At 47.1% G+C, this 22,374-nt stretch overlaps 1 protein-coding gene across 5 annotated transcripts in view; it reads right to left on the bottom strand.

Annotated features, from left to right (window-relative positions):
• Nucleotides 1-1,887: 1,887 nt before the first annotated feature.
• Nucleotides 1,888-22,374, bottom strand: part of large2 (LARGE xylosyl- and glucuronyltransferase 2) — a 48,671-nt gene continuing 28,184 nt past the window's right edge. For 4 of the 5 annotated variants that reach the window (XM_046397792.1, XM_046397799.1, XM_046397775.1 and 1 more), the window contains 14 exons: nt 14,507-14,698; nt 11,580-11,869; nt 10,939-11,021; nt 9,763-9,886; nt 8,166-8,337; nt 7,576-7,680; nt 7,340-7,452; nt 5,827-5,952; nt 5,210-5,365; nt 4,892-5,055; nt 4,298-4,576; nt 3,916-4,062; nt 3,634-3,829; nt 1,888-3,190 (listed from right to left, as the gene is read on the bottom strand). In XM_046397792.1, the coding sequence (XP_046253748.1) occupies nt 2,993-3,190; nt 3,634-3,829; nt 3,916-4,062; nt 4,298-4,576; nt 4,892-5,055; nt 5,210-5,365; nt 5,827-5,952; nt 7,340-7,452; nt 7,576-7,680; nt 8,166-8,337; nt 9,763-9,886; nt 10,939-11,021; nt 11,580-11,869; nt 14,507-14,606 (2,253 nt within the window). In that variant the 5' untranslated portion in view covers nt 14,607-14,698 and the 3' untranslated portion in view covers nt 1,888-2,992. Of the gene's footprint in view, nt 3,191-3,633; nt 3,830-3,915; nt 4,063-4,297; nt 4,577-4,891; nt 5,056-5,209; nt 5,366-5,826; nt 5,953-7,339; nt 7,453-7,575; nt 7,681-8,165; nt 8,338-9,762; nt 9,887-10,938; nt 11,022-11,579; nt 11,870-14,506; nt 14,699-20,742; nt 20,870-22,374 lie in introns of those variants that run through there. The other variant, XM_046397784.1, reaches the window with a different exon arrangement.

The following is a 22,374-nucleotide window of genomic DNA, read 5'->3' as shown; positions in this document are numbered from 1 at the left end:
CACACTCTGTACACACTCTGTACACACGCTGTACACACTCTGTACACACATTGTACACGCTGTACACACTGTGTACTGGCTCTTTGGGCTTGGTTGGCCTACATGCACAGAGGCTGACTAATAACTGAAAGCTGTTCAGCCCTGGAGGGGGGAGTCGGGTGTGTTTCTGCTGTGAACTGGCACTGTGTGTTCCACAGTCTGTATGTTTGAATGTGCGTACAGCTGCAGTAAAGACAGACATGCTGTGACTTCACTTTAAGTTGGCCGAACTTCTGTTGTCCATAGTTGCTAAATGCAGATTTTCTGATTTTTCTGGACTTGCAAACAGAGAAAACAAATGATAAGATTACTTGTTTCTGTTTCTAAATGGTCACCAACCGACTGCAGCAGTTAGTTTCTAACACACTGCAGGGGAATTTATGTATCCAATTAATTTATTGTAATTTGCATTTAAACAGGACAGGAACTATCCGGGGACCTGCGTATTCATCCAAAATAATTTAGTTTGGATTGGAAATTTTCTTTGGACCAATTACACACATGGAAGCTTCACAGGCTTAAAACCAGAGTCTGGGGCATCCTTTCAGTTCCTGAGGGGTAAGACTTAAGAAAAATCCTCAAGGTTTCAGTAATCCAACAGGACATTAATTCAGTGCAAACTGAAGAAATGTTGGAAGAACGCTGCTTATTTTTCCACACAAAAAACAAAATACAGCAGACAAAGTCATTTAAAAAAGGGCAAATTTATTTAAAGCACTTACATAGAAAAATATGATTGATTTGAGTCAACAATAATAAATAGAGTGCCTGACTATCCCCAGGCTCTGTCGGGACAACAGTACAATCAATATCCAGTTTCACAATACAGCAAAGGCACTAGCATTTACCACAATCAACAACAAGTCAATGGAGGCGGCGTGGAGGGGGCCCGGGGTCGCGGTTCACATTCACTCCTCAAACTGAGCCCACGTCCGTCACGTACACCATCACTCCTGAGCCAACAGCCACTCGCTGCTCTGAATCAGCTCTGTTCAGTTTGCCCTTTTGTTCAAATGCAGCTCGAGATCAGGATGACAAACGGCGATGTTTCTGAACACAATGACGAGATGAATGATCCCAAAGTAAAGTCCTCAAGAGGCTACAACGTCACACCCCGACTCACTGTTTATCATCTGAGCTGTTCCCGGAGCTAAAAATGTAAAGTCTGCCTTAACATTATGACCATCCTGTGGAGAGACTGAATATACAATTAAATAAAAACTTTTCCGCGTTTTCCTACAGATTTGCTCTTTGATATTCAGGTGGCCTCTAGTTTTTATGCGTGCGGTTAATGGTAGCCTCCTCGTCTGTGCGTTGGTTGTTGTGCTACTGGTTATCTGTGTACATGTTGTACATTCACAGCTTGTTTGTGTACGGCCAATTAAAACTGTTTGTCAGACAGTAACTCGTAATGGGCTGTGAACTGCAGCTACCGTTAGCTTCCTGGCTAGCGTCTCCTTTGTGTCATGGACTTGTCTTCTCGTGAACTTTGGTGTGTTGGATCACAAATCCAATTTGTTGAAACTGCAGTCTAAACATTTTCAAAACTCGCTCCAATTTTGAAGACTTGTCAGTTTAGATGAAATATGATCACTTTGTTGTTTCACTTTGTTGACTTGTGAGCTAAAGTTACCAAGTTTTAGTCAATCATTGGTCCCTCTGCTGGCAGCCAGCCCTCACAAGAGTTCAGGGTGACAAGAGTGTGAAACAAAACCCACGTTTTAAATACTCTGGAAAACAGTCAGATGCAGTCCTGAAACTGCCCCTTTTTTGTGATGACTTGTGATAATAATAATCTTCTTTGGAGGCTAAATTTCTGTAATGTCAAAAAGATTCTGAATAACAATTTGATCTGAGTTTGTCTTTATAAAAACAGGTTGTTTGTAGGGTGGTACAGTAGATGGCACATAAATCCAGTGAATCAGACACGTCATAAATGCAACGGCACAAACACTAGAACCTAAAACTGCTTCTGCCCTTCGTCTGAGTGCAGCACCTTCATATCTTCATCAAGTACTCACTGTAAGGTATCAGGGTTGGTCCCAGTCGGTAACGATACCTTTGCTATCACTGACAGATTTTTGCTCTTTTCAAAAGGATGAATGATGGGTAAAAAACGAAAATGTCTGTTTTCTCATGTGAGGACGAACACGTAGTGCAACTCGTCACATGCAAGCAGGTATGACCAAGACAAAGCGAGGATGACGACAATCAGTAAGCGTGTTGAAGACAGCTGGATCACACACTCACACACACACGTACGCAGCACATCCCTGAAGCCCACAGAAAATCTGAAATAATTCGACTGGGACATGATGGATTTTCTTTAAAAGAGGTCAGCAAATATAGAAAGAAAAATAAATCTTATGTAAAACCGTAATCAAAACATAGTAAATGCCAACATTTGCTCTCATTGGTTCTGATTTACACTGGAAAAAAAAAAGAAATGAAAATATTAAATATCTCAGTAAATACCATTGAAAGTGATAAGGCTTAAAACTTTCTCCAGTTCGACTGGCCTCACAAGTACAAACATAGCTTCAAATGTTTCCCCAAACTACACGTGTCCTGTTGTGTCCAGGGATCCAAACTGGGTCGTAATGTATCTTCTGGAAAAAGCCCTGATTGTCAGAACAGATTGTAAGAATGTACTTTCCTGGCCTTAAAGCTAGTCCCGTCAGTATCCACACTCGTCCATCGCACAGTAATCCTGCCTTTAGGAAATCCTCTGTCCAGATTTCTGTCTCTGCACGTCGTCCTCCTTGAGGTGGAGTCGACTGGAGAATTAATGCACAGGAGCCCGAGAACGTTCAACAGGGCCGTAAAGCTTTGACGTCATAGTTTGCTCTCCACAGCTGGCGGTGCTGCATCAGTTCACGTCCGACCTCTCAGGAGCTCACCGGTCAGGAGCTCAGAGGCTGACGTGCTCGATGGCTCTCAGCGGTTCTGGATTTTAGATGTTCCTCTGGGCCGTGAGGTACTTGAGAGCAGCTGAGCCGTACTTCCTGGACAGGTCCTGGTGGAACTCGTCCTTCAGGGTGTTCAGACAGTTGCGGTAACTGGAGCTGGAGCGGAACTTGGAGATGTCAAAGCTGGGGGCGTGGGGCATGTGGATCATGAAGGCATTGGGGAGGACCATCAGGTCGTACTCCTGAGAAAAGGAAAAACAAACCAGTTGGAACAACAGAACACGTAAATGCTGGACCTGAATGTAGCTTTTCTCATCTCAGTGAGTTTTGGTCCATTATGATACCTTCAGGAACATTGTGTAAATAATTTATTTACTAAATCATTGTTTAACATCTCTCACCTCCTCAGAAGAAAAAATGAATAAACAGTCTGTCTGGGGTGAACTACCATCATCTCATTTAAAAAAAAAAAAAGAATAATTTGAGTTCTGGTGAGCAAACAGTTTTCTCCTCATCGTGACTTTTAAAGACAACTTTTGGGCTTTGTGTCCATAATAAAACAGATTTCATAGTTGTTGCCCTCAGCTGGAAATGTACAAGCCAATGTCCAGAACTTCACCGTATATCTCACTGGAAAAGGGGCAGCTCAGCTCCTCTACCCCCAGCCACCATGACACAGACGTACCTGTGCATCCAGCTCCATGATGTGGGACACCTTGTTCCATCCAAAGCCCACGAAGCGCTGGTCGTACTCTGGACAGTCTCGTCTCACCACAACATATGGCTCAAAGTCCGGCTCCCACTCTACCTTATAAGGTGTGGTGGCTGTTCGCCATTTGGCATAGTTGGTCGGCGCGTGACCTTTGGGCCACACATGATACCTGGTGGGCAGGAAGAGACATTCTCCAATCAACTTGTTTTTCTCCACTCTTCATTCACCAGTATGAAAAGTGAACTGTTCGGGTACCTGAAGGTGTAGAGAGTCCCCATGTCCAGCATGGAGAGCAGCTCAGCTTTGGATTTGGGGAAGGAAAGTCGGTAACGAAGCGTCTCGAAGGCTGGAACCACCAGAGCCTTCTTAGTGTGATCCATGTCCAGCTGCACCACAGATTTTCTGCACAGAGGGAAAATCTGGACAGGTGAGCCACAGGTGAGATGCAGCTAAAAAAGGCCATCATTGGATTTAACATATTCACCAGAGGACGCACTTACTGTGTCCTTTTTGCTGATGACTCTGTACTATTTTTGCTTGAAATTATTTACTCCAGTGATTCTCCTGCCATGACAATTCAAAGTCATCGACTGTCTCCATATTCTTTGTGAACTGAAACCCAAACGGTTGGTCTCACCTGAGGTAATCGTAGAGACCGTACATTGGTAGGAAGTCCACGTCAGTCAGGAACACGTAGGGGGTGTTGGCATTCTTCAGGGCCACGTTCCTCACCAGGTTGACGGGGTAAAACTGTCCCTCCTTGTAGACAATGTGATAGCCAACATTCTTGCGATTCTTGAGGACCTCAGAGGCCTGAGCGTAGCGTAGGAACTGCTGAGCCTCAGCATCAGACATGTAGAGCGCCAGGCTGATGGGACCTTCCCAGTGCTTACAGATGGCCTCCAGCATCTGCAGCCTGCAGGCAATAAGTCACAGGTGTTACTGAGGGAGCTGGTAATGAGGGCAGTAACTTACAATTACTTTCACATGATGATTTCCTTTCTTTTCCAATTTGATTGTTTCCAGAGCCAAAGCTGACATTTTCCAAATCTGATTTTAATTACAGATGAAAGCAATGAGTTTGAAATGCAAAATGATGAACATGCTAGAAGAAGGACCCTGAAAACAAGTAATACTGTGCAGCAAAGATTTGCATTATGGCTTAAAATATATAAACTTTTGTTTCTGGCGAAAGGTTTCAGAGCTGGTTTAATGTCTGTTGGATGGGTACCTGTCCATGGACAGCTGGGCCACCAATGTGACATCGGTGTCGTCCTCAGTGGGCGTGTACTCGTACTGCAGGAAGTAGAGGTGGACTCGGTGAACCGTGAGTCGCTCCCGACGGAAGTCATAGCACTGATCGTCCTCGTCCAGCTCCTCCAGAGCTGCCTGCAGCTGAGAACACGGACACGACGCTGTTCAGAGCTCTGAGGAACAGCAGTTCCCAAGCTTCATCACATCAAAGACCAGGTTATTCGGTCGGGCTCTGTGTGAAACAGCATGATGAGGTAGAACTGCAGCCTGAACCCTGTGTGTTTGTGCGTCTTACCTGGGCGCTCTCCGGACTGGCCTGACTCGGGCAGCCGAACAGTTCTCGCCTCAGCAGGTTCCCATCGTACTCCAAGAAGGTCAGGTAGAGGTTCCTGAAGAACTCCACGTGTTTGTTCTTCACACGGAGCTTCTTCGGTGAGTTCCAGTGGATCACCTGAAACCACAACAGGAAGCTGACTCAGTATACTTGCTTTAGTACAGTTTTAAAGGCTCTGCTTCATTACTTCAGTGTCTCCACTTTAGGAGATTTTCTGCTTTTCCTCCTTGACATTTCAGGAGAATATGCTTCCCTTTTTACTTCTGATTCCAGCCATACAAGAGATTAATCTTGAAGAAGCAGACATACAAAGGAGAATGACATCTTTACTGTGCTGTGCTTGTTGTAAATAATAAAGCAAAATGACAAAAACAAAAATGTGTTGCTGTTTTTGGATAAAATGTTTTTGATCAGTTTGGTTTTAACACCTTCTTCATCTGAAAGTGAACCAGGAATGTGTCTGTCTTAATAATATAATAGTTTGAGCTCTGAAAAAACATCAGCCAAAGATACAACTACAACTACAACTAAGACACTGGTGTGTGTGTGTGTGTGTGTGTGTGTGTGTGTGTGTGTACCTTGAGGTCGGACACCTCGGTGTAGCACTGCTCAGAGCGGGTGTGATCGGACAGCTGAACGTTCCAGAAGCAGGGCAGCTGGTGCACCAGGACCGGGTTCTGTTTTATGAAGGCATTGAAAATGTCCTGCACACAGTGGACAGAGACAACAAACAGCTTGACATGCAGCCGCTCTCCTGCATGATGGCTCGTGTGTTGCTGTCAGCGTGAGTCATCGTGGCATTAAGACTGAGCGAACGGCAGCTCGGCATTCTCTCTGCCGGTTCCCCTGGCAACCTGAGCTTTGATTTTACAGTCTGTAGTTTTGTCTACAACCGCGGGCTCCCCGTGCACAGGCCACGTTTTGTCATTTAAAATACAATCTAGCTGGTGAAGTTCAACAAACAATCCATAAATACTGGATCTATGAGTATAAATAGACTGACTGAAGTGGAACGATGCGGCCCTGATCAAAGACAATTCATGGTTTCATCCTGTACATGATGATGGACATTCCACCTTAACTGGAGTCTTGACACGTGGACGGGTTCTGGCCCACACAGCTCTTATGGTACCAACCTAAAAGTGTTCTCTGCACTGAGTATTAAAACCTGTCCAAACCCTGAATCTGATCAGATTCGTACTTCTTCACTCAAATGTTTTCTGATTTAAGGCAGAATTTTGACAGTTATGGACAAACTAACAGGCCTAAGCTCCTTGATGGATCTTACTGAGGTTTTTGGGGCAGTTCTTAAGTGGCTTAAGCTCCAGTGTATGACGAAAGACGTGTTGGAGGCTGTAAAACCCTGTAAGGCAGATTTATGATTTGGGCTCTGCCATTTGAAATGCATATATCTAATGCCACTCTACTGTCTGAGGTTATAAGCCCTCTGTGTGGGAGTGTTTTTTGTGTTTATCCCTCACAGTTACTGAGCAGGGATTTTAAATCTTGACTTTGGTAATCATTCGTTTGACAAAATAATCTCTAAGCAAGCAGTCACTCCCTCTGAAAAGCTCGTTGGTGGCCCTCGAGTTTTGTCAAACTTAAAACCTTGTTTTAACTGCTGTTATTATCTTTCTCTGCTGAAGCACAGAATATTCATTATGTACAGAATAATGAGGACAGGTCTGGCCTTCACCTCGTTTGTTCGTTCCTGATTATGGACACCTCGATGGGCTTTATGCTCTTTATACCACAGTCACTTACCAAAGAGAAAAAAATGAAGAGCGTTAATTCATATAATTCATATTTTCATGCATTTTGCAATCACATTTAAGGTTTTTCAAATCCTAAAACTCTGTTTCCCTGGTAACACCTGAGGGTTTGATTAATGCCTGTGGGGACAATCATTCCAGTAAATAGGACGACCTTTAGATATGACTTGGCAGTCCACTCGCCTCTGGCTCAGCCATGAGCTATTTTAACCAACTACTGGCCAGATTTCTGTCTTTTCACAAGTTTAAATGTTTGCATCACCAACAGTCCACTTTTTATGACAGAAAAACGTGTTCTCAGTGTGTTGGGGTCCCTGACCTGATCAGCCAGAGATGTACTGAGCATGCTCATGAGCTCCCTCTCCGCCGTCAGCCGCCACATTTGCTCCCAACCGATTCGTCGTAGTCGCTCCAGGTAGAGAAGGATGACGCCTGAAAGGCAGAGCAGGAAATGACACACAGACGTGAGCTCATCTGTAGAAACCACAGCTCACTTCATAATCAGACTGTGACGCGGTGACTCTTTTTGGACCCGTCCTGAGAGGCAGCTGTTACCTGTGTTGAAACCTCGTCCCAGCGCAGGCCAGGGTTTGTGGTTCTTCCACAGGTTCCCCAGGTACCAGTCACTCTGGTTCTCCACCAGGCCTATGACCTGTTTATCTGCATGCACAACAACCAGCATCAGTGATTAGCACAGGTGCGGTTTATAATACGAATCAGACTACATTTCTCGCATGTTTAACAGTCTAGCTGATGGATTTGTTTCGCCATGTTAGACAAGTGGCGCTTCGTCTCGCAGTGCAGGCTGCGATTCAATGTGCTGCAACGCAAAATATCATCAGTGGGACCATATTTTGGTTTTTTAGTCCTGTGGTCTTTGTTTTCGCCATGTCTTCTTCCAGTCTGAGCTGTTACGATGGAGCGAAAGAGTCAGCAGGCTGAAGCTGGATTACAGCAGTGCCATCTAGTGTATATGTGTTTATATCTAGGGTATAAACACAACACAGAATGAACCACAGTCTTTGCTCGTCGGCTATTAATTTAAAAAATCCTTACAGTGTGATTGAGAATGAAAGCAAGAGGATCAGTTTGTTTGTGGTCACACATGACAGAATTTGTTTAATCAAAAATTCAAATCGTCTCACCAGTGAACTTCCTGAAAATGCCCCAGAGCTCAGCGATGTCGGTAGCGAAGGTGATGTCCGTGTCCAGGACGATGACCTTGGACAGGTCTGAGGGCAGAGCTTTGGTTAGCGTCAGCTTCATCAAGCCGTAAATACCTGAGTAATGTTTGTTGGGTATCCACGACACCTCGGACTGAAACGACAGAGAAGAAATCACATCTGTAGGCGGCTGTTCCAACCTTCTTCAGTGCGCTGACTGACGGGTATGTGAGCAGTTTTCTGTGCGTGGGCTAACACAAAGCTACATTCAGCATATTTTGGCAAAGGCTCAATGTGTTTTTTTTCTGAATCTGCAAATAGTGTCTTTTAATTAATTCTCTTGATTCAGTGTAATTGGATCTGCATAAGTGCATCATCTGCAAATATAATCAGCTTACAGACTCGCCTGTTTTCCTCCAGTTTAATGTGAGTTAATGAAAACTGAGGAGAGACTGCAGGTCTGACGGCACAAAGGCCTCATTGTGCGACACAAAGGCTGAGGGACGAGAATGTGACGATGGGAGGGTGGGGGCTGCAGGTTGCAGACACACACTCGCTCCTCACATTTCCATCACTCTGAGAGCACATTCATCAACTCCACGCTAAAATAAATTATTTGTTGTTTTTGCGCTGAAGCATCACTTGACTTTGGGAGAAAAAGTGCTGACAGCTCGTGAGGCTGCAAGTCAGAAGTTTCCTGCGACTGAGAGTGGAGCAGAGCCATCCTGCACTCTGTTGTGTGTTTCTGATATTCTGTCCAGGCGTACCAAAACAGCAGGCGTGGACAGAGTATTGAATCAGGGAATTATGAGACACGGCTGTCGGTTGGCGACACTTTGACCTCCCTCCTCCTGTCCTGAATCTGAAGCTGTGAGTGTAAATGGAGGCTAAGCTGAAGGATGACCCTGCAGCACATCCTGAAGTCAACTCGCAGGCAGCTTAAAACAGTCCTCTGATCTCCGTTAATGTGACATCTGACAGGCACGTGAAGACAAGCCGTGACCTCCTGTTTGAGGATGTGTGATGCGTCTTCGTACTGATGTTTCTCGCTCTTTGATGCTCTCAGTTGAACCTCCATAAATACATTCGACTCGTCACTGCATGCTCGCAGCTCGCTGCTGAGAGATCTTCCTTTGATATGTTAAATTTTGAGTGCATTTGACTTTGACTCACCTTGTCTTAGCACAGAGCAGGACACGAGACGTTTGTGTGTTTCAAGGATTCAAGGATTCAAAGAACTTTATTGTCGTACCAGCTCACATTCACATGTTTATGGTACAAAATTAGGACTCAGGTCCCGGGAGCAGTAAGTAGACTATAAAAATATAAAAGTACGAGGTAAAAAGTTGAATAAAATAGAAATATAAGCTAATTAAAAATAGAATATAAAAAGAATATAAAACTAAACATTTAAATAAAGAAGCCGGTTTTAGCATATAGCAGCATGAGTATGCATGTGCAAGTGTGTGCAAGTATGAGGTAGTCCAGAAAGTAGTCCTTAATATTGCACTTGTGGTATTGTTTACGGCTGTATGTGTGTGTGTGTGTGTGTGTGTGTGTTCTCGTGGCGTCCTCTCACCTTGAGTTCGTCTGCGTCATAGAAGCTGACTTGCACAGACGGGACCATCCAGGACTGAAAGAGAGAACTCAGGATGCGATTGGCTACTGTGTCTGTGATGAAGTGAAAGTGAAGAGGGTTTCTCCTGAGGAAGGGAGACAAAAAGATCAGCAGGTTCGTTAAGCTGCTGAACACCTGAACACCTCTGCTGGTAGCACCTGAACGCCCCGACCCCATGAGAGCAGCAGCATAAAATATGACTTGTTTAAAAAGCTAAGCCGAGTGGAGTCTGAACGCAGCCCGGAGGGCAAACAGCAGAAAAGCACATGAACATGTTGGCCTCTTGGTCTCCCACCTCCCACGCCAAGCCGCCATCCTGAAATGTTTTATTTTTTAGATTTTCTTCTCATCACTGGAGGACTGAAAGGTTTTACTTGTGCTTTTCTAACAATGTCAACTGGTTCATATCTTCAGGAGGAACCAACGTGCTTGGGCAGTAATGAAAGACGGACTGAAAAATATAAAGTCAACAAGCTGACTTGTCCTTAACGTCATCCAGATTAAAATGAAAATCCTCCACGGACAAACAATGAAAACACACTCCTCTAAATGAGCACCGTGCTGCCTTCAATGACACACGGGTGGGAAGATTTGTGTGTCAGCATCGAGGTCAGGAGCCTCCTGATCTTAAACCCGACATACAGCAGAGACAGAATCGGACTTCAGACGCCATCGAGCCAAAAACAACCGACAAAGAGGAAAGTGTGACGAAGGTCGAGCAACGAGAGGGAGCGCTCAGCGTTTCTGAGATTAAAATACGGCTAAAAACAACATCCAGCAGCACATCACATAAGCTGAGGTCAAACATAGGAAAAAAAAACGACTAACGTGACATTTAAATCTTTAAAAGCATCTATGAAAAGCAACAAGCAACAAATCCACGGGTGGAGAGCTGAACGAGGTCAGCAGAAATCCAGAAAACAGCAACAAGACCCACAAGTCAACATGTCAGTCCTGACAGTCAGAAATGGGACATTTAGTCACTGCACCGAACAAACTGTTTTATGGTTTGCATGATGTGTCATTTCATTTGAAACTGATTCTTTTCTTGGCTTTCTCACACATGCAGCAAAGGAAGGAAAGATGAGAAAGACTCAGGGACAGAAAGAGAGTCAAGGAAAGGTTTTCTCCACTCACCGGTGAAAGAGGACGGACTTGACCAGCGTGACCACGTCTCTGCTGGCGTTGTGTCCGGCGCAAACGCAGGCTACGTGGATGAGCTGCGGGGACAGAAGACAGACGACAGGACTTTGATCAGGTTCACAGCGTCCGCCCTTCTCGCTGTGGATCCACTCTCTGCCTTTTCACTTCTTTAGCAGATTGTCGTGACAACGTGCAAACACGAGTTTAACACCTTATTTGTGAAAACCGAAGCTCTGCTTTCTAGTTCACACATTTCACCCTGTGACGTGAGATTTCAGATGTGTGTGAGTTCACGTCATTTTCTGTGTGTCTCCTCGAACCTGAGTCCCTGCCAACTTCCTGCTCCTGCGGACTCTGCTGTGAGCTGCAGCACACACACACGAGCCTCCCTTTGATTTTCACGCCTCATCAGCGTTCACTCGGCTCAGTCTGGCTTTTCTAACGTCGTCCATTAGCAACGTTAGCATGTTAGCACGGCTCATGTGAACGTCAGTAGTTTTTGTCTTAACTGAAGTGTTAGACAAATGGACAATGGACAAATACTGAATTTCCCTCTAGATCAATAAAGTATCTATCTGTCTGTCTGTTTTGACCTGATGATGGCGCTAAAGGACAAGTCACAAGTGTTTCCTGACCTCACACTTCTGAACGGTGGGCGCTCGGGGACACTCGGTGTGGTTGTTCTTCTCCTCCGCCGTGTTGTCCCCATCCTCCGGTCCCGTGTCCGCAGAGGCGCCCCACTGCTGGTTGCCATAGTTACCATCAGGCATCTGGGCGGCGGTGCCTTGCGATTGGCTGAGCTGCAACCGGATCTGCCGGTTCTCCTCCTCCACCTCTCGAACCCGCGACTCGAGCACGGCTCGCTCTAGGACTCGGGCCGCCGGTGTGTCGGCCAGGCAGGGAGCCAGGAGGAGGGAGCGACCATCTGTGGAGGGACACGGAGGACTTTCAGCGAACCTTCACCAGCATCACAACATCAGGATCTCATCAAAGAGACAAACTGCTGCTGACGCCTTCACACCAATCAGCTGATGGAAGGATGAAGCATCAGACCCTCAGAGCTGCACACGTTTTCATCAACACGAGTCAACACGAACATTCACTGCTGATCTGAGTTTGTGGAGGATGACGGATGCTGTTACTCCACACACAGGATACTGCTCACACACTCTAAACATCACACACACACATATACACACTCAGACACACACACACACTCAGACACACACACACTCAACCTCACCTTAAACCAAGTCTTCACTCTAAAAGTTATTCATTTCCCCATGGGGACTTGCATTTTGTCCCCATAAGGTAGGTGAGTCCCCACATGTAGCTGTGGCACACACACACATGCTGCGGTCACGATTTGGTGCTACAGACACACACACACACACACACACACACACACACACACACACACACACACACACGCTGCGGTCACGATTTGGTGCTACAGACACACAGGGAATACATGAGCAACTTGTTCCTCCGGAGTCTCACACTTGAAAATTGTCTTATCGCACTTCTTCTTCTCCTCCTCTCCCTCCACCTTCCTCCATCCCTCCCTCCCCGACAGCCTGGGGTGTGAACATTCCCACAATGCCTCAGTGCGGGGTGCGGAGCAGCCTGTTACTTAATAACGGTAAAAACCTGAGTGCTGGCAGAGATGCATTTGCTTTGAATAAATTTGAATAACTTTGTCTGTTACTGAGTCACTCCTGCAAACGAACTGACCGAGTGCTCGAGTTGTGCACGTGTGTTTGAGGGAAGCTGGTGCCGTTGATGCTTTGCATTAACCCATCTGTGCCCACATTTTCACAAATGTTTTCATGCATATAATCGTGTCGGCCGAGTCCCATACGAACGTGTTCTGCATTTACTTATCGCCTCCATTTTGCGACCGTGAAATGTTATCGTTATTGTCTTGCTTCACTCCCAGCCTGTTTCTCCCCTCCTCCTCCTCCTCTTCTCCCCCCTCTCTAACCCTGTTGGAGCAGCAGCTGGCCCACAGCTGAACTGAGGCATGCTGGGAATGTTCAGGCCCTCACATCTGAGGCAGAAGGAGGCGACGGCGACGAGCGAGGAGGGAAGGAAGCTCCTGCAGGACGTACTGAGAGAACGAAAGCACCCAACGCACAGGAACAAACTACCGCACATCCTCATGCTGACCTCCACTGGTTTATTCTTACGGCCGCTTTAGCATTTCTTTACACACTCGCACACCAGCAGAGCAGCTGCCAGGTGAAAGCAGTTCAAACATGAACATGTGCAGGGTGGATCTGCAATCGAGACGAAGGACGAGACACAGAGCGAAGGACAGGAAGAGACACACGCAGGAAACCCGACCTGAGACAACAGAGTGACTAAAATCTGATCTGCAGTCAGTCAGTCAGACAGACAGACAGACCGACAGACCGACAGACAGACAGATGTCTCCGTCTCGTACTCAGTCATGAATACACAGCAGTCATCCAAGTTCGAGTCAGAGAGGATCAACAACCTGTGTGAGTGTATGAGTGCGTGCGTGAGAGTCCGTTACGTCAGGACTTTGGGTCCAGACGGGGGCTCCTGTTGCATGCCAACATGTCCACCAGCCGGGACTAACTGAGCGGTTAATAAAACACAACGTGGTCACACACTCAGAAACACGTTCACTAACAGACGGCTGAGGTTTCAGAAACACGTGGATGGAAACATGACGAGCTGTCTGCTGGTGTAACTCGATGCCGTGTCCGACACAGCATGTGCAGTGCGCGCTATATCCTGGGCATAAATATCCCACAATGCAGTGCAGTTGCAGCGACATACCAGACGGTCACGGAAAAGTTTCACTTTGCTAAGCTTAAGACCAACTCTCTCTGAGTGTGTGTGTGAGAGTGTGTGTGTGTGTGAGTGTGTGTGAGAGTGTGAGTGAGTGAGCGTGTGTGTGAGAGTGTGTGTGTGTGTGTGTGTGTGTGAGAGTGTGAGTGAGTGAGCGTGTGTGTGTGAGTGTGTGTGAGTGTGTGTGAGTGTGTGTGTGTGTGTGTGAGTGAGTGAGCGTGTGAGTGAGTGAGCGTGTGTGTGAGAGTGTGTGTGTGTGTGTGTGTGTGTGTGTGAGAGTGTGAGTGAGTGAGCGTGTGAGTGAGTGAGCGTGTGTGTGAGAGTGTGTGTGTGTGTGTGTGTGTGAGAGAGTGTGAGTGAGTGAGCGTGTGTGTGAGAGTGTGTGTGAGTGTGTGGCAGAGTTTCTCTGAAGCGACCTCGGCTGTTGAGGTCCAAACAGAAGTGCTGACTGCAGCTTCGTGGCTCTCCAGGATGTCAGAGTGAAAACTCAAACTGAACAGAAAATCGGCTCCATATGTTTAAAATATTAAGCTGATGGCTGATTGGTTGAAATGAGCTGAGTTGCAAAAAAGGTTTCATAATTGATGCTTTCTGTTGTCACTGGCTGGATCCCCGTGACTCCATCTGACCACAGACCACTTCTCAAATTCATGAAAATTATACAGTGAGGACTCTCAGAGTTTCCTGTGTGTGTGTGTGTGCGAGTGGGTGTGCGTGTGTGTCTCTGAGTGCTCGTACTCACTCTCCAGGTTTCCGGCCAGCAGGTAGAGCCAGGTGAGCAGGACGACGGCCGTGAGAGACGCCACCAGCAGCTTCAGGCGCCCGCGGCACAGCAGGTTCATGATGGGATGGCGGCGCTAAGGGCTCTGAAGGTCGGGGGTCAGGGTTCAGGTCGGGCTCAGTCCCTCGTCAGGTCCCTGCAGCATCCTTTCATCTGAAGAGACGCAAATATCACATCACTATAAAATATTCATCAGAAGTCTCATACTGATTCCAGGGTCCAAAACAGACGCACAGTGAGGCTACCCGAACCCGAACGCAGGAAGCAATAAAACAGATTACGACGGGGCAGAAGGCGCCTGATCTGAATACAGCCAAGGACAGCCAGACCTGGTCCAAAATGGCAGACAGACACTAAGAGAGGACACAAGTCGAGTCCGAGGAGTCCCGTGAAGACCTGAACTCCAGTGGACTCGACCCTGTCCAAACACGAGGGCAGCAGCTTCCTGGCTCACGTGTGCACGTGTATGTGAGGTTCAGTAAAGAGCAAGTGACCAAACACTGACAGAACGTTAGCTTAACGTTGGCTGAAATAGTTTCAATGGTTCCCAAAGCCAAAACGAGTGGCTTGTGAGCCTGAACCAAACCAAACTGGGACCGAGTCATCGCTGCAGCACTCGTGACGCGAGCAAACGTTCTGACCGACAAACTCGTGAGAAGGTGGTGACGTGAGGTCTGAAGCGTCCCATCTGTAACCTGAGAGGAGAGAAGCCAGAGGACCTGCAGACGCTCCGTCTGTCAGTCCGTCAGCCTTTCACAGCTTTAATCAGACACCAACAGCAGAGTTTACTGCACTCACAAGGAAACTTTGAGCTGAAAGGTCATTCGGGTCAACTGAGCATCCGCTGAGGGAGTCCATCAAAACCTCCAGCACGGCCGTCGTCCCGCTCGCCTGTTTGTCACTCATCCATTTCATTTCAGTCCCACCAAGTAAAATGTATAATAATATACAGTAACGTGATAAATCTAATATAATATAGTAATTAGGTTTGTGTACATGTTTCAGTAACATTTTAATTTTCTGGAAATAATCCTATAAACTGCAGACTTTTTGAGTTTAGTCAAACTTTCCTGCTCCACACAAACCCAACTCCATTAATTCATTATTCATTTCTCTCTGGAGACTTTATTCATCATGTTGAAGGGCTGAATGTGCTGCAGATTTCAAGGTTTCGTGTGTGCACCAAGTGAACTCTGCGTCTGCAGCATTCAGACGATACAAAACATGCGGGAGCTTTGCAGTCTTCAGATGATCAGAGCACTTTGAAGGACACAATGCAGCCAGAAGAGACCAAACACAGTCACAATAAAACATGTTCAAAAACAGTCCAAAGACGGGCTGAAGGACAGAGCGCTCACACTTCACTCTTCTGCCTCTGTGCCCTCGTAAACCGAGACCAGAACAGAACTTTACAGAATCGTTTTTACTGGTTCTAACGTTCTAACACTTCAGTTGGCGGCCACAGGAGGAACGCGAGCGCAGATCTTTTTAATGATGATCCACACTGAGGACGTGGACCTGCTCCATCTGTCTCTGTCAGGACGTTCTGCTCTCCTCAGCAGCTGAATCAGCTTCACGTCCAAACACAGAAAACACAGGAAACGCAAAAACCCACCGCTGTCCGACACACAAGCTTCCTCTGCACCTCAAGGTCACCTCTGTGACGCCTGCTGGACGCCCGGATGCTGGAGACACTTTGTTGGGCTGAAATGGGTTCCAGTTTGTACCAGTTTGTACCAGAGAAAGGCCTCTGATCTCCTCGTAAACAAATCAGAGGCAGATCAGTGAAAAGTCTGATATTTCGTGTCCAGACGTTGATTAAGTCAGATCAAGAAAAGCCGTCCAACCTTCTCAGACAAATCGCTGTAGTCTAAAGGTTATTCTGCGCTCTCTGTGGCCAGGAGGAAACAACAGATTGATGACTTGCAGAAAGCCTTCTAAAACTAAATGTCATTTCATACTGCGAGGTCGTGAAAACACTGCGATTATCAGCTGTAAATCAGATCAAACTGCACAGAAATCCTCTCGCCGACACTCCGCCGGAGTTCCGAACTTTCCCGAGTACATCGAGATGATTTATGAGTTAATTAGTGATGCTGATGTATGTGCTGTACGTCGTTAAGAGCAATGAAAGGTGCTGAGCCCGGAGGAAAAAAGATGGAGAGAACGGAGAGAGAGGACGAAGAGATGTGAGGGGGAGGAAGAAGAGAGAGGAAATGTTTGGAGAGGAGAAGAAAAGACAGGAAGGACAAATCCATCGATGAGCAGTGACGATAACAGGCAGAAAAAGACAAGCACATAAAGAAAACAAGAAAACAGAAAAGATGGTGGAATACAAGAGGAGATAAGGAAAAGAAAGACGCAGAGGCTGGGGGGAAATGAAGAGGAGAATAAAAGAAGATTTAGATAACAGAGATGGGAGGAAATGGCACAAGAGAGGAAAGAGAAAAGAGTCAGTAAATAAGAGGCGGGCTGAGCTGTGGGATGCGGAGGTGTATTGGCCTTTCAACACTCGTAAACCCAGCGAGGATATAAAAGTGAGGGACAGCGCCACTGAAGAGGAGTTTAATGGGCAGCTTTTGTTGATTCTGCAGGAGCTGCACAAAACGCTTACGCTTCTGGGCTCTAATTGTAGCTGTAAAAACAAAAGACTCGGCCGGCAATATGAGGAGGAAGCGTCGGAGGGCCGCGGCCTCCTCGGTCATCTCATCAGAGCTGAAACAGCACAGGGGGGACGGCACAGGCTGCGTGGGAGGCACCGGGGTGGAGGCACAACAAACAACTTGGTCTAATGGCTGTAAATTAAAGGATAACACACAGCGTGGAGCCTCTGCCCGTTTGTGAACGCTCCCCTGAAACAATCAAACCGACTCATTTACTTTCCTGCAGAAGAAACTAGCTCGTAAAGACCAGGACGGAGGAGGACACTGGAGTGACTGGAGCTCACAGTGTGGGAAACATCTGCTCCAAACTCCAACCCAGTCGACGTCCGGGTTTAAAGGAAAAGTTCAACATGTAGGGGAATGTTTGTTCCCTTGACTGGATCCGTTCATATCCCGGACAGCCACATTCTAACCTGTTTTTGATTACTCTGCCTCTGACTGGCTCGCACTCGCTGGCTCCGGTGGTTAACTTCAGGCGAGAGGAGCGAGACCTTTCAGTGTGGCAGGATAAGACGGACGGCGTCTTCACAGGAAACAATACGGATCTCACAAGCTATAGCATGCAGTGTAAACTGCAGGTAACCATGGCAACAACACCTGTAGTTGATGCCATGCTACAAGCGAAAAGACAGAATCTGGGATGTAAATGTAGAAGAACCACGACAGAAATCATTTTTACAACTTCAATTCTACTGTAAATGAACGACTTTGATCTGTAATGCACGCAAAGTGTTCCAGTGCAGACACAGCTCAGCAGCGACGGGCACAATCAACAGGCAAACACTCAATCCAATTAAAGAAATCAAAGTGGGAAGCAGCTGACGGTCGAAAAGACAAAATGTTCTCCACCTGGTTTTCCATCGTTTGACCTTTGACTGGAGCTCCTTTAATGTCAAAGTCGTCTTCATCTGTGGTGGAGAATCAACCAGCGAACTCATTCACACAACAGGAGAGGACGGATGCACACTTTAAAGAAGAAGAAGAAGAAGAACAGATTGATACTCCCAATGAACCGATTATTCTCCTGATTCCAGAGGTTGTACATGCAGGGAGTTTCTCTGGACGCTCGAGGCGGCACGGGGGACATTCAGTATGACAGTATGATAATGTAATTAAGAGCTGAAAACGCTGGTCCAGTGTCCCCATTCAAACTGAAGGGCTTTTTAGCACCAAGCTAATCACACAGCAGATAGTCCTGATTAGCGAACAATCAGCAGGCGCTTCCTGCATTAGAGGAGGACGGACGAGAGAGACGAGACCAGCAATCAGCTCCTGTCTTTCTCTGCTGACCTCACTGACACACACACACACACACACACAGTCTCTTGTGTCTTCTTGACGTCCTCACATTCTCACACACCCGGTTTGGAGTCCAGTCTCTGAGCAGTTAAACTCAGCTGTCAGAGTAGTTTGTCTGTTTCGGTCACAGTTCATCTTCCTGCACTGAGAACCTGCAGGCCGTCTTAGCATCACTGCCCTCTCAGCACTGTGACGTTCAGCCCCGTCATGTTTCTGCAAACCTCACCTGTGCTGGTTCAACGATCCGAGTTAACCTTCTGATTACATGAGTGTGAGCTGAATTCCTCACCAGGAGGCTGAGGGGTCAGTTCATGTTCCAGACCACTTCAGTCACCCCTCAAACCTGACAAAACCAGGCACTCCGAGGCCACAATCTCATTCTAACCCTAACTGTGTGAGACCTCAAGCACAGCTTTGCCACAACATGAAGAAACGTAAAGCAGCAACATGATCCCCGGTGTGCCAACATGTGGTCTGGAGGGGGAGGAAGTGACACCACACTTTAGGCTTCTATCACAAACCTGCAGTTCTGTCCTCTTCACCAACGTCCCCTTCAGGACTACTGTGGACCAACGGTGTCAAAACTCAGTGCCAGCGCGGGGAAACAAACTGCCTTTCGCAGTTATCAAAAATTGGCAGCTTTCACCCTCTGCCCTCCAGCGCTGTTTGTCATGTTTCAGCATCTTGGTGTCCTAGTTTTCCCTCCTCGTCCCTCTGCTTCCTGCTTCTCCTCTTGGGCCCGAGCGCCATCAGAGCTCTGCCGCCGTCCAGGATCTGCCCTGCACCGTGAGGAGGCTCGCCGCGAACACATGACCACAAAACAAGTGTGATGTGACCCTCACAATGAGAGAAGACACTTTAGCTGCTTTAATTCATCTCCAGCCAAAGTGAATTTTTTATGCTGGAGCTTCATGTGGCCAGCAGCTCAGTATTATTAATTTACTTCCACTCAATAGCAGCACATTCTGTCACTGTGGAACTCGAAAACACAAAACACTCAAAGCGTTGGTGCATTTAAATTTAGACGTGAGCTTCGCAGCACTGCTGCACGTTTCCAAATCAGTGTGTTGAATCAAACTACCACCCGCTGAATGTGAGTGTGTGGTGTTAAAAAAGGGCCCTGCTTCAGGTAAATCCAGCTGTGGCACCGCACACACATGACGTGGCTCACAGTACGACCTCTCACTCACCGTGGGTGTCCTGTCCTCACTGCGTCTCCGCTGACAGGAAGACAAACAAGGCGACCGTGTGGTCTGATGTTGATTCGACTGCTTTAATCTGCTGCTCCGTCGTCACGCTGGCCCGCTCTGCCAGGTCGCGTGTTTCTCTTTGTGACTTATCGGAGTAAGCTGAGGTGGGATTAGTGGCTTTGTGGCCGGGGACGACCCTGTCATTTCATTTCCCTGCAGTCCCGCACACACAGGCAGGAGTTCACGGTGAAACGCTGATCCTGGACCACATGTCTCATGTCACAGCTTTTCACGTCTCTCTGCTGGACATTTCACAGACTCTATTTTTAACATGCGGCACCTGATTGTCATTTAGTTAATAAATTAATTTTCAGAACCACAAGAAAACAAGTTTGACTGCAGATGGTTTGTGCACTAATTTAAAACCTTTTGACAGCATGAAGTATTAAAACATTAGAAGTACTAAAACTTCATCCGTACTACATTTGTACATTTCTTTTCAGAAATGCAGTTTCCATAATCATTGACCAATTTAACATAATTAAAGAGTTTTTGGCAAAGGACGCGAAGCTTCATGTCTCCTTTAGCCAAATATTTCTGGATTTACTGGACCTTCCTTTGTTCTGTGTGCTGGCATTTCAGAACTCATGAAAACGATGAGGAGTTTGAGACATACGGAGCAGCAGAGGAGGCCTCACCTCACGATACAAGCTGCATGTTGTCAGTGGAGCTGCTTTCTACCACAGACGGGGACCTGTGGACCATCTGCACCTGATCACACCTGAACAAACCGGACCAATAAGCAGCATGTGTGCCTGTCAGACACGCACAAAACCTCCACGCAGGCAGGTGTGGGAGGGCTTGTAGCTACAGCACAAAAGCAAACATTTACATTGAAAGTCGCTGGGAGATCGACAGTGTGCACTCTGAATGGAGGCAGAGCGAGGACACACACACACACACACACACACACACACACACAGGTAGACTCACACTCTTCCTGTTCATACAAACCAGCAGCAGGGACTTTGTCCTGTCGTCCTACCTGCACTCGCTGTGATCTAAACATGTGGTTACAAGTCCAAGTTCAGCTGCACAGAGCGAGCCAAGTGCTCAATCCCCTCCTCCTCCACCTCCTCCTCCTCTTCCTCCTACTCCTCCACTTTCAGAGCTTTCTGACAATAAACTTCAGAGCTATTTTCTGTCTCTCAGAAGACTTTTGTCCCAATTCTTCACTCTCTGTCTCTGCTTCATGCCCTCCTTTCCTTCCCTCGGCCGCTCTCCTCCCACTGCTCCTCCTCTTCCTCCACCTCCTGCTCCTCCTCCTCTCTGTGCACAAACATAAATCGCCTCCACCTCTGCGGGAACGGCTCTGATTTCAGCCCCCTCTCCTTCCTCTCCTCTCTGGGCTTTTACTGAACAGACAGATGGGAGGAGAAAGGTGGAAAGCGGAGGAATAACCGGGAGGAAGGAGCGGTGTCACCTTACATCCTGTCACGAATCAGGGAGAGCAGCTTTGTGGGGCTTCTTTTAAGCTGTGGAATGCAAAAGTCTTTGAGATCAAAGAATAAAAAGGAAGCTTTTAGATGTGGGTTGCCTCTGTGAACACATTAGCTCCTGGTCAGCTTTGGCAGGAAATAATTCTATTGAGATATTATCTGATATTATCTCTAACATTAAAATGTCTGAAAAGGACGAGACCTTTGTTTAATATGTTGTTGAGTGTGTCCCGACATCCAAAATGTTTCCAACAAAGTCCAGTTCAGACAAATCTGGAATTTTCTTCAAGTTATTAGAGCGTTTCTTTTGGTCAAATGCGAGCCAGAGAGCGAGTGAGTGCAGGAAATACCTGGCATCACCTTTTCAGACTCTACAAATCAGATTATGTAGACCTGATCTGGAACAGTCCTGACATAACGTTCAACTTGTGCTGACTGAGCTGAAGATTATGGTCACTCCAGGACAAGATGACCGCATCAAACCTCCAAGATGGCAGGTTTGAGCTCAGATCAAGCCTACGCGAGGATCCAAGAACCCGGCGGCGTCCTCTGGAGCAGCTTCTTCGACTTTGTGAGCCCGTTTATCATTCAAAGAAAACAATGTGGAGATCTTTTCTAAACCAGGATTAACTACTATAGGTTAAATAGAAAACCGTCCTTTGACGTTGAAATCCTCTTGATCGCTGTCTTGATCAGGCGCGGGAGCCGTTAAACAAACGCACAGACTACCTGCAGGCTTCAGGTACACGTGCCAAACGTGATTTCATGCAGAGTGAATTTCCTCCTGTTTCTCTGGCCTGGAGGCACGAAGGTGAGGTGTGTTCAGCGGGTGGAGGACCAGCCGTCACATGCAGGGCGCCTGAGCTAACGAAGTAGTCGTAGCTTCAGGTGAAACTCTACACCGCACACGAGCGACGCCAGGTGCTGTGGAGCGCGTGCAGAGCGGCTTAGGATCCCCTCCGTCGTCGGGAGGTTATTCCAGCTCATTTTCAGTGACTTGCACATGGCACAGACACGGAGCACCACTACAGATCTGCAATTTTACGGCTCCAGATATCCTCGGAGTCTGAAACATGACGCTGTGGTCCAAGTCTCTGCTGCTGGACACAAAGACGTCAGAGTGCGTATCACACTCCGATTCCTCTTCCTCCACTGAGAGCACATCGGTGAGTCCCACA

This window comes from Scatophagus argus, chromosome 1 (assembly GCF_020382885.2).
Source record: "Scatophagus argus isolate fScaArg1 chromosome 1, fScaArg1.pri, whole genome shotgun sequence".
In the NCBI taxonomy this organism is placed as follows: domain Eukaryota; kingdom Metazoa; phylum Chordata; class Actinopteri; family Scatophagidae; genus Scatophagus; species Scatophagus argus.
The sequence above is the reverse complement of the archived record's forward strand: the minus strand, read 5'-3'. Positions and strand labels throughout refer to the sequence as shown.